This window comes from Acomys minous, assembly GCF_964271855.1.
Source record: "Acomys minous genome assembly, chromosome: 14".
Classification (NCBI taxonomy): domain Eukaryota; kingdom Metazoa; phylum Chordata; class Mammalia; order Rodentia; family Muridae; genus Acomys; species Acomys minous.
In genome coordinates this window covers 46,462,305-46,474,750 of record NC_140496.1, presented here as the reverse complement: position 1 = coordinate 46,474,750, position 12,446 = coordinate 46,462,305, and the positions used below count along the sequence as shown (strand labels likewise).

The following is a 12,446-nucleotide window of genomic DNA, read 5'->3' as shown; positions in this document are numbered from 1 at the left end:
GGCAGATGGGGGGGCTCCCTTCACACCTTCTTAAGTAATGCTGGCTTTTTTTTTTTTTAAATCCAGTAGCCAGAAGTTCTTCTCTTGTCTAGGTTAAGCTTGGGGCTAGACTCAGTTTTGGAACCCGTCAGTGGGCCTGCCCTTTTACTGGGGGTGAGGGGTGGGATAACCTTTGGACCAGGCACCTGCTTAAAGACCAGTAGATACACACCATGTCAAAATAGTAATCTGTGTTGAAAGCCTTCCACCTGCAATATTAATGCTTGTGAGAAGGAAGGCTCTTGTTTACAAATAGTTTGATGAACCAGGAAGACATCCCCATCAGGAATTCGGTTTCTTTTCTCCTTCCGTTTTTCTTCACACACCTGCAGGTTCTGCCACCGGCACAATTCCTTCCACCGAGTTATCTTTGTCAGATTATGTCTCAAGACCAGAGGATAACACCAGTACGCTCCACTTTGAAAAAGATGAGACGGAGAAGACGTGCCAGGTCCTGATCATCAATGACTTTCTTTATGAAGAGGAGGAGTCCTTCGTCGTTGCACTGAGCCTGCCAGTGGGAGGGCAGCTGGGAGGCAAGTTCCCCAGCGCCAGGGTAACAATCCTTTATGACAGAGATGACGGTAAGTCCTCTTTCAGCTCTACGCAATGGCTCAGCTCATCCTTTGGTCTCACAGTTGTAAGGTAATTAGACAATTTTTATGGGAGCCACATGTAGCTCCCATGTAGCCCTGGCTGCCCTCAAACTCACTCTATAGCCATGGATGGCCTTCAACTTCTGATCCTATCTCTAGCTCCTGACCACTAGGATTAAGGATGTAAACCACCATACCTGGTCTGTGCAGTGCTGGGGATTGAACCCAGAGCTGTGTGTGTGTGTGTGTGTGTGTGTGTGTGTGTGTGTGTGTGTGTGTGTGTGAAATAGGCAAGCACTCTATCAACAGAGGTACTATGCCAGTCCCTATTACCTTCATACACATAGCTTCCCACATGTGTGTTAATCCTGACATTCAGAAGAGAAAAAATCGGTTCCACAATTCTGAGCCAAATTTGAAGCAAGCTTTAATTAAATACTGACCAGGGTGAGCTTTGCTCTGCATCTCTTCCTGGAATTCCCAGCTGAGTAGTAATGAGACACGTGATGTAGGGGCTATTTAAGGACAAATCGGTTGGGCCATTGTATTTTTCCTTTGGGTTTTGGTAGTTTCCAAGCTCTCAGCATCCCTGAAAGTTGCCTGGTCCTTGGGTAGGGGAAGCTTACAACTCCCAGAAGTCCAGTAAGTTACCTGGTCCTTGGGTGGGTAGGGCTTACAGGCTATCTTTTGAGTCTTGTATGTAGACTCAACCAACACCAAGGCCAAAGTAGAAGATTTTGTGTATGACTTTATTCTAAAAAGGAAAATAAAAAATCAGTGTAGGCCAAGGAGTCATGTAATTGCTTCTTGGCCTTTTGGCTAAGATCAAGTGTAGTATCCATTCTTCCTGGTTTAGTGCCTGATACACACTCCATCCAAGGAGTCATGTAAGGTTTGGAAGGTCCCATGCCAAACATTTAAGGCCCTAACATCATAAGGAGTCTTAAAGTGACATGAGGGACTATAAAGCTACACCTGCAGGCATCTGGTCCCCTTCCTAGAGCTCCTGATCTCTGGGAAGTCCAACTGAAATTTGGTCAAAAATGAAGGGGTTCCCTACTCCTCAGCACCAACTCCCTCATCCCAATATGATAAGACATAGCAAGCTCAGTGTTGCTGCCTTAGGTCTCCATCATCTTGGATTTTATTTTGTTTATTTGTTTTTATTAGTAATTTATTTTTATTTTATGTTTGTTGGTGATTTATCTGCATATATATCTGTGTGAAAGTATCAAAAACCCTGAAACTAGAGTTACAGATAGATGTGAAATGCCATATGGGTGCTGGGAATAGATCCTGGGTCCTCTACAATGGTGCAATGGTCATATCAAGTTCAGAGGGCAGCTCTTTACATCTCTCTTCCACACCCTCCAGGCTTACGTTATCTATTCTTTAATGTATATGTGTCTTGCCTGCATACTTGCCTGCCCATCAAAGGAATTCCTGGTGTCCTCAGAGGCCAGTAAGGACACCAGAGCCCCTGGAACTGGAGTTATAGACAGTTAATGAGCCAATAAGGTGATTTCTGGCAACAGAACTCATATCTACAGGGAGAACAGTCTGTGTTTATTGACCACTAAGCCAATTCTCCAGCCCCTCCTGCATTCTGTCAACTCTCTCTTCTGTGATGTTTCTTCAGCGTTGGAGTGGGATTGGGGAAAGGAAGGGTATGTTTTGTACAGTCCAGAGAAGGTTCTATCATAGCCATATCATAGTTTCTGTCTTTGAATGAGTAGATTTATTAAATACACCACAAACCAAAATGAAAGAATAAATAACAAATGAGAGAGAGCAAAACATCATCAAATTGGATACTCAAAGTATCTAGTAGTCTACATTGGAATCCTACACTGGTTCTCATATCAGATAAGGAATGGAGCAGCAGCAGTGGAGATGAACTTTCCAGTGAGAGCAAGCGCAAGCAGGTACAAAGCCAAGTGTCCTTCTTCCCATGTCTTTTCCTCAGGGCTGCCACCAGAATGTGCAGCCCACAATTAGGGTGGGTCTTCCTGCTTCCAATAATCTGATCGATAAAATCCCTCATAGGCTTCCCAGGGGCATGTGTTTTGGTTGTGCTAGGATTGTACAGTCCTCACAGAGTCTACTGATGCAAAAGGAGGGTTACCACACCGGGTTAACACAGCTGGTCTGGTCCAAATGTGCCATCCTAGAGGCAAAGACACTTTCAGTAGATGGCATCACCAAATTCTTACAGGCTTTGAGAGGGACTGATAGGTGAGCAATCAAAATGGTGACATTTCATCCATATCAAGAAACCACAGAAGAATGACACCCAACTATGGCAGTGACAGGCTTCTAAAGATGCCATAAAGTTTTTACAATAAACAAATTGGGTTTTTGTCCATCCAAGGCCAGAGAGGATCAGCACCATGATATGTCTGTCAAGAAAGACCTTCCTTGCAGATCCATAAAGTCTTATGTGTACAGACAGGAAACTAGAGGAGAAACTGTCTATGGGGACAAAACAGATTGCCGGTGATATAATACGAGAGTTGTCACACAACCCACTCAAGCACCCAATGTCAGTGAGAGATTGATGCTTTATTAAGATGCCACACCCCAAGACTGACCATGGCCAGGGACACAGTGGACTCAGGAGCCTGTGACACCAGTCTGTTTTTAAAGCAGGCAAAAAATTGTAACCAGATAACCAGGTGGGAAGCAAGGAGGAGGGCAACATTATATCATTTTGATTAGCTAAACAGAAGAATCGATTTTGTTCTGAGTACATTGCATCCAGGGAGCTAGACAAAGCATTTTAAGCCAATTGGCTAGGCTATAGGCTTAGGGACTTTTCAGTTCCCCCTGGTTCTGGGAGAAAGGAACGTAACAGGATGTTGTAATTTTATTTAAGTAGAACATAAGTCATTAATTCAAGCAGAAGGTTCAACAAGGATTGAATTGTAAGTAAAAGGCTATTCAAGCTTCCAGGCAGGTAGAGCCTGAGAACTTGAATGTAATCTTATTTTATGATCAAAATGGAAGGCTGGAGGAAAAATGGCTTCTGATAGGCTAGAAGTGAAAGCAGGTGTTAACAGAGGAGCCACAGTTACGCTAGGAACTTAAGTAGCTCTCAACAGAGGGGCTTTAGAGTTTAAGCAAGTTAATCAGGTTACCATGGAGGGGGCAGGGTACAAAAGGAGACAGTAGCAGGGAAGGCGGAGCTATACTCAAAGCACATTGTATAGCTTACATTTAAAAGAGGCCAGCTTGGTCTAAAAAGCTAGCCCAGGACAGCCAAGGCTAACACAGAAGAGAGACTCTGCTTCGAAACAAAAACAAAAACAAAACAAACAAACAAACAAATCCTAATAATAATAAAATAAAATAAAAACTGGCCTCCATGGGCTCTGTTTCCCACTTATTGATCACTTCCCCCTGGCTGGGTGGTCAGGCCAGGAATCAGAGGAAGAGGATGCCTGCAGTCCAGAAGAGACTTAACAGGCTGAGGTCAGATGGTTGGTGAGGGGGCTCCCTCTTTCTGAGGACTAGGGAGGAGGAGGGAAGAGGGAGGGAAGGTGGTACCAGAAGGAGATGAGGGAGTGGGGGATGGGGTTACAATTTGGGATATAAAGTGAAGAAATTAAAAATAAATAAATAAAAAAATTAAAAACAGAACCTTAAAAATGTTCTTTTTTTTTTTTTTTTTTTTTTTTTTGGTTTTTCGAGACAGGGTTCCTCTATGTAGCCTTGGCTGTCCTGAATTCACTTTGTAGACCAGGCTGGCCTCGAACTCACAGCGATCCACCTGCCTCTGCCTCCCGAGTGCTGGGATTAAAGGCGTGCGCCACCACGCCCGGCTTTTAAAAATGTTCTTATGTAACTAAGTTCATTAAACTTTTTAAAAATTTAAAGAAAAATACCTTTTTTTTTTTTCCAGTTCTCGATTTCTGTCCTGGCCAACCTCGGAGGTATCAGAAACATGTCCAAGATTAAGAACAGGGAGGTGGGGTGGGAATTCTTGATATAGAAAAGGAGGATGACTTCAGCACCCTTCTGTGGGTGCGGGCTACCCCTGCTATCAGCCTGCAGTGGCCATCTCCACAAGTGTAAACTCGGTAGGCTGTTGCAGGATAGTTGATCCCATTGTGAGCTTTGAGATTGTGTACTGGAAAAACTTGTTTCTTGTTGTGATGTGGCTCAGCCCTAGCACACACCTTTAACCCAAGAGCTTTCTGTAAACAAGGACTAAATAAAGTCAACCATGGGTCAATGTTCAAGCAACAAGTTGACATTAGAAAACTCTAGAAGGAGGGACATTCAGTTAAAGGGCATTTAAGACAGTGTGAAGGAGAAAGGCTTTCTCCTTCTGGGATGTTGGCTGAGTAGGAAGATCAACTAGGTGTTTTCTCTGCCTCTCTGAGCTAGTAGGCATTCACCTCTGCATCTGGTTCCTGAGTCTTTATTTGGAAAATTGAACACTTAAGCTTTTCTCTCTCTATCAACAGTAGGCTCTTACAGAAGCACACTTTCAGACTTCATCATTTCTTGAGAAAACTCAACCTGGCTTCCAGAGCTGTAACTCCAGGCCCCCAGTTCACAGCAATGTCTCATCAAAGCTTTGAAGAGCAAGCATTCATCAAAATAGTTCAACCCAGCTCAAAGAGAATCACCACAACAAGCAGAACCCCAACCAAAAGGGGGTCAGAACCCCAGCATGTCATCCAAGGGCTTGGCTTTCTGAGTTTTGGGTGTTTTTTGTTTTGGTTTGGTTTGGTTTTGTTTTGGTTTTATTTTGTTTTCTCCCTGAGCAGGCCCTGTGTGCCCTGAGAGACCTGAGAGGTGACAAATGTCCGGGCCCACACGGGGCCAGTAAAGACAGTAAGCACACCTGGGAGGCCAACACATCCTCCCTTAGTTTGTCCTTTGGTGCCTCCCTAGAGCCTGCCCTGCACTTTGGAGACTCTGAATACCATGTTGAAGAAAGTGCTGGCTCCGTGGAGGTGGCCATCTGGAGAAGAGGTACTGACCTTTCTCTAGCATCTTCTGTCATCGTGTGCTCTCGGAGGACAGAGCAACAGCCAGCAGAAGGTGAGAGAGCTGGAGGAAGGAGGTTAATGTTGATGATGGGGTCAGGTCTGTCAGGGGCCAGCCTGCCAGGCCTTTCTAGCCTAAGGTGCTTTGGTCAGGGTACTTTATCACAGCAATAGAAAAGGAAAGAAAAGCATCTTTTTTTGTCTGCCCTGGCCGGCAGTGGCAAGCATGTGGCTGACTGAGCCATCCCGCTCCACCCCACCCCCACACCTTTTTCCTTAATGTTCATCAACGTGTTGTCTTTGAAGATGATGAGCTAGTTTTTGTAATATACAGAATGTCTCAACTTGGATTTGCCTGGTTTCCTCGTGGCTATGTCACAGGGATGGTAGTGTGTTCTCAAAGCATTGTCTGGTGATCTAATTCTCATCATCTGATCAAGTGGTGTGTGCTAGGTTCTTCCACTATAAAGTTAGCTTATTTTCTTTGTGAGTATTAATTATTTTCTGGAAAGATCCCTGAGACAATATAAATATCCGTTCCTCAAATTCTGTGTATATTTATGCTGCTAGAGGTTTCTATCTTATTCCATTGTTATTGCTGCTGTCATCATAGTTAATGTCTTTTAAAGTAAGTAACCAAGTATCTAAATGGTCAGGTGAGCCAGCCTGCCAAAATGGTGGATAAAACAAGCCAAGGGATGGCAGAAACTCCATAGCTGAGCAAAGCTGAATTGGGATGTTTCAACACTGAACCACAGTTATGAAGCCTCATCAAATCTAGGTTACTTTCTTTTGTAGTTGTTTTGTTTTGAGACAGGGCTTCTCTCTACAGCCCTAGCTGTCCTGGACTCATTTTGTAGATCAGGCTGGCCTCAAACTCACAGAGATCTGCCTGCCTCTGCCTTCCTGATGTTGGGATTAACGGCGTGTGCCATCACACACAGCTTCAAGGTGGAGTTTAAAGGACAAATTTTTATTTCCAGTTGAAGCTGCCTTCTTCCACGTAATGAGTGGAGTCTCTGTGGAAGTCAGAAGTGGCACGTGGGTGTGTGATGAGGAACTACATATTTGTTAGAATATAGAGATTTATCTCCCCTTCTGGGAATCCACTACAATTACAATTCTGGTAATGCTGACTCTAAAGAGCCTGCAATGCTAACGGCAGCTCTCTTTACTTACATAAAGAACCATGGTCTCATGCTGTCTTTTCTCTTCTCCCCACCCCAGCTGGAACAGACTATATTGGCGTCAGGCAAAATATGCAGTTTAGCCCTGGAGTGAGTATGCAGAGACTCCAGGTGACAATCCTTGACGACCTACAACAGCCTGCCTTTGAGGGTCCAGAGACGTTTGAATTACTTCTCCAGATGCCTACAGGTGCAGTGCTTGGAGAGCCAAATACAACCACCATTATCATCAATGACAGCATCAGTGACTGTGAGGCAGAGTGCTCATAGTTCCTTGGACTAAAGAAAAACTTGAAAAGGAGAACAGAAGCCCAGATGACTCCTAACACAAAATGATGTGTCATTGCAGAGTTTAGCAACTCTGCGATAATATATTGTACTGTCATTGTGTTGTGTGCAAATAGTTTATGTGACTGCATGAAGATAGAAATATATATTCATAAACATACACATACACACACACAAAGAAAGAATTGAGCCAATAAAACATGAGGCTGAGGTTGGAGAGATGTCTCAAAGGTTAAGAGCACTGTCTGCTCTTCCAAAGGTCCTGAGTTCAATTCTCAGCAACCACTTGGTGGCTCACAACCATCTATGAGACCTGTTGCTCTCTTCTGGCCTGCAGGCACACATGGGGGCAGAATAGTGTATAAATAATAAATAAAGAAAATCTTTTAAAAATATATGAGGCTGTGTTCTTGTTACTTTTCTTGTTTTTGTTTGCCCCGCAAAAACCACTGTCACTATTTAAATCAGCATTCTCTTTACTATTGATGCTGGGTGAAAAGCACAGGTACACACACACACACACACATTATTTGATGAGTGCCTTAACTGAAATCTGCAGATAATACCAAACTCATTTGCTAATTCTTCGATGTCTAGCCACAGCTTTCATCAAAAAAACTAGCTACTTTCTATTTTTCACTCTTCTGTGTAAAGGATAATAAACTAATGTGATAAAAAGTGTCATGGGGGGGGGGGGAAGAAAACTTGAAGATTTGTATAGCTCCCAGACTACCAGTAAATTAACAAACTTTAAATTGACAGTATTTATAGCCATCTCATGCCTTAGTAATGTCACATAAATCAAATCAAAATTCCCTAATTATTTTTTCTGAGACAGTGTCCCTCTACATAGCCCTGGTTGTCCTTGAACTCACTATGTAGACCAGGCTAGCCTCAAACTCAGAGACCATCTTCCTCTGTCACCTGTGCTGGGATTAGAGGCATGCATCACACCAAGATATTTTAAATCACATCTTTGTTACCCACGATTACCTTTTCTTGTGCAACCTCCATCTTAAATTTGTTAGACATTTCTTAACCTATTTTGAAGCCTACACGGGACCTAAATTTATGACTTTACACACACCAAGTAAGAAGTCTTCTGTCTGTGAGATGACCTGCATGTCTTCCATTAGCCAAAGCTTTCCAAGAGTGTTAGAATTCAGCGCAAGGTTCTACCATAAAAAATGTGTCAGCAATTTCAAAGTAAAGCCTTTTCCAGTTTTGATTCCACCAGCAAATCATAGCCTCAATTAGCTGTCTCATTACCCAAGTCAAAAATCCTTTAATCATATTTTATGTCTTAAGTATATGAGTGTTTTGCCTGCATGTAAGTCTTTGTACCACATGCATGCAGTGCCCATGAGGCCAAAGGAGGGCTTTAGATTCCCTGCGACTTAAGTTCCAGATGGTTGTGAATCACCAGGGGGGTGCTGGGAATCGAACCTGGGTCATCTGAAACAGTAGTCAGTGTTATCTGTTGAGCAGGCCAAAATCTTTTTAAAACCAGTTAACAAATATTGATTTAGCCTTCTATAGGTCAGAGAGACACACTCTCCCTATATATTAGCAAGAGTACTGAAAAAGCCGCCTATGAGCAGGATACTTGTTGGCTATGCTGGGCTTCACCTAGGCTTTGCCTGCCATCATGGATTTCGTGCTGAGAACATGTGCCCCAAAATTCACCAGACATCATAGGGAAAGCCACAAAAGGTTGGTTTGAATTCCATCCTCTCAGTGATTTGCAGAAAACTTTTTCTTTGTGTCTCTTACTCTATCACTACTTGAGAAATTACTGTCAAATGAATGAGATGAGCCATTTGTCTTACTTTCTACAATGTTAAAAACAATGCTTCCTATGAAACTAGTCTGTTTTACTGTTTCCTAGTAGTTACTCTACAAGTGCCATGAAGTGGTTTTGTGAATGTAGTGCTTACAACCCTCCAACATTAACTAGGAAACTCTCCATTGGACATACATACATCAGCCAACATGAAACACTTTGACCAAAAGCAACTGAGAGATTTACTTTATTTAGCCTAAAATTCCAGGTCACAGGCCACCACTGTGGGGAAGTCAAGGTAGGCACTCCAGCTTATCATATCTTTTCCAGACTGGAGAAAAATGAGTATTTTCATACCTGCTTCCTAGCTCTCTTTACTTGCAGTTCTGGACCCAACCTAGAGTCTGACACTGACAATGATCTGATCTTCCCATATCAATTAACAATCAAAACAAACCCCAACCTCTTTAATAAAATGCCACAGGCCAACTCTCTTCCCAAGTCAGTGCCTGGCAATCTCAGGCTCATCCTCAAGACCCATACGGTCAAAGGCAACAAGCTGCCCTCCTACCTCCATATATGTTGTGGCACATGCTTACACACACACACTCCTTTATTGTCTGATACACGAGAGACTGACAAATCTGAGGACAGGAAAAAATCAACTGCTGAAAGTCTTATTCCATTAAAATGGAAGGAAGACAATAACCAATGAATATACTGAGGCCTTCTAAATGATGGCTTAGTCTAACATGCCTCTAGCCCATAAACTTGTGCGTTACTACCTGTGATTTATTTTTAGAGATGTTGGAGACTGGAGCCAGGGCATGTGCATGCCAACCGTTCTAATGATTCTACCACCTCATACTCTTGCCATTGTTAACAACCCTAGTGCCACATCCTGAAGAAACACAGCTCTAATGATGTTGGGCTCTTGTGATGTAAATGATAACATTTAACAATTTAAAGGCTGGGTGTATTGGAGCATGCCTGCTGTCTCAACCCTTGGAAGGTACAGGAGAATCACTGGCCAGCATGAACTATGTATGTACAAAAATGAAGCATTAAAGCTTTCTGGAAAATACAATTTTCCTTTGCTCAATCTAGGTGTTGCATACACTGGCTTGGACATAGGGTCAAAACCAGAGGAGGCTGATGCAGAAGGATCACTTGTTCAAGACCAGCCTGGAAGAAATGGCTGGCCTCCTGACAACTATTATACTGATAATAACATCTGCTGCTACACAGCAATTTTCCATTAGCAAAATACTTAGAAGCATTCTTTCCCAGCTCTACTATATTCATGACCTCTGAAGATGTTGGCATAATATGGTTCAGGAGGCCAGGCACAAATTCTAAGTCTACCTTTCTTACAGCCCCCACACCAATGTCTTAGAGCTGTCAGTGTAGGACCAGAATTGTCTTCAAAATATCAAATTTGGGGTGACACTTGTCAAATCAACTTGTAGCTGCTGAATGATGCCTCACTCTTTCTCAGAACAGGTGGCTTCAGAAGAGACAATTGTGAAGACAGAGACTAAACTGCGGTGGCTAACAAGTTTCGGTGATGGCCTAACATTCCTCAAGGCTAACACTGGCTACCCAGATTTGTGGGAGGCCTAGAAACCAGAGTTAGGTCCACACACTGCAGCATTCATGCTGCAGGCTCCTTCCTTAAAACAGTCATAGTAAACTGTATTCCTGAAGCTACTCTTGAAGATCATGCTTTTTCAATTTCTAAACCATGGTTCTACTTCAGAATTTACTGTTGTAGTCAACACTGACCAGGGAATTATCAAGCATTAAAGGTTGCAGGCTTCTCAGAAATGCGAGTTACAAATGTTCCCCAACTGTTACTAAATCTAAACCTGTTTACTAGCCTGAGAAGAAGCAGATATCTAAAGAAAAGAAAGTTAGCATGCAACTCATTTTATTTTGCTTCTGGTTTTTTGAGAGAGGGCATTTTTGTGTAGTCCTGGATAGACAGACTTGATGACCTTAAACTTTAGAGACCTGTCTGCCCCTGTCTCCAAGTGCTGGGTTTAAAGGCCCGTTCCCCACCAGCACCATGCTACAAATTAATTTAAAAATACTGTCAACATAGAATGTAAAACTATGCGTTGGATTCTATTTAAGAGAACAGTTATTTAAAGTTATTAACAAACTGACAAACTAACATACACAAATATTAATAAGAAAGGAAGAAAAAATATTATGTTGTTTGCTAGTATGTATGTTACCATTCAGAGGCCAACATCCAGATGTCCATAAGTACAAGTATGCTAATTAGGGCTGGCTCAGAATTCCTAAACTTTAAAACCTTTAACAATTAGCCAGGTGTAGTGGCGCATGCCCTTAATCCCAGCACTTGGGAGGCAAAGGCAGGCAGATTGTTGTGAGTTCAAGGCCAGCCTAGTCTACAAGCTGGTCCAAGTGAGTCCAAGACAGCTGAGGCTAACACACAGACTCAAGGGGAAAAAAAAAACAAAAAAACAAAACAACAACAACAAAAAAACCACTTTAACAATTAAAAGGATAAACAGCACTGCTATAAAATTAAGCACTTTGTTTTTTGTACCATGCTAGCCCAGGATGGCATCAAATTCACCATACTTCTGAGCACCAGGGTTATAGGTGTACACTACCACAGCCATTAAAGTAAGCAAAGTGAAAATCTATTATGAAGTACCTTCAAGTAAAAGGATGTGAATAGAAACTTTCACATCATTCCTATGTCATTTTAAAATTAGCATTTATATTGCATTGTATTTGCCAGCACAGTATTGTCTTTCCAGCATAACATATATGGTCTTTATACTTTGGGGAACAGATGGCCAGGGCTCTGGTTTTGCCACAGTCTGTGGTGTGGCTTCCTATTCTATCTTCACCTTCAATTCCTCTTTAAGACACGGACAGTTAAGGTACCGTTCCTTCCTTCTAGAGGAGCGTGGAGTGCTGCCCAGGGCCCTAGAACAAGTCTCCAGCACTGGCTAAATTTGGCTAGTATCTTCCACATTTTTTTTCCACTTAAGATTTCCCTTTATATTTCTTCTATATTGAAATCTCCAGGTCAGAGCCAGGTGTGGTGGCACACGTCTTTAATCCCAGTACTGTGGGATGCAGAGGCAGATGGATAGCTTTGAGTTCCAGGCTACCGTAGTCTACAAACTGAGTCTAGGACAGCCAAGACTACACAGAGAAACCCTGTCTAGAAAAACCAAAAACCAAATTAAAAAAAAAAAAAAAAAAAGGCAGGAAGGAAAAGGATCTATAGGTCTCGATCCTCAGGCTCAGCCCAGCTTCCTTCTATTGCACAGCACCTCCCAATTTCTCTACATCTTCAAAAACCTCACATTTGTGACCTTTAGAAAATTTTCTGTGATTTTAAGATGTTTTCAATTATTTCCTCCAAAACGAGGCCACAATGTTCAAATGTAACCAACTTTGGGAGACCATGAAGATTCAGATTACAATTTCCCAGACTATTCTGCATGACACTCACATCAACAATCCTACACATTTACAGAAACCAGGCTATCTTTTATGGAAAAAAGAT

General features: G+C 42.4%; 1 protein-coding gene across 1 annotated transcript in view; it reads left to right on the top strand.

Annotated features, from left to right (window-relative positions):
• Positions 1 to 7,477, top strand: part of FREM3 (FRAS1 related extracellular matrix 3) — a 49,160-nt gene extending 41,683 nt beyond the window's left edge. The window contains exons 6-8 of the mRNA XM_084757913.1: positions 372 to 623; positions 5,538 to 5,687; positions 6,860 to 7,477. Coding sequence (XP_084614039.1) covers positions 372 to 623; positions 5,538 to 5,687; positions 6,860 to 7,089 — 632 coding nt within the window. The 3' untranslated portion in view covers positions 7,090 to 7,477. The remainder of the gene's footprint in view (positions 1 to 371; positions 624 to 5,537; positions 5,688 to 6,859) is intronic.
• Positions 7,478 to 12,446: the final 4,969 nt, after the last annotated feature.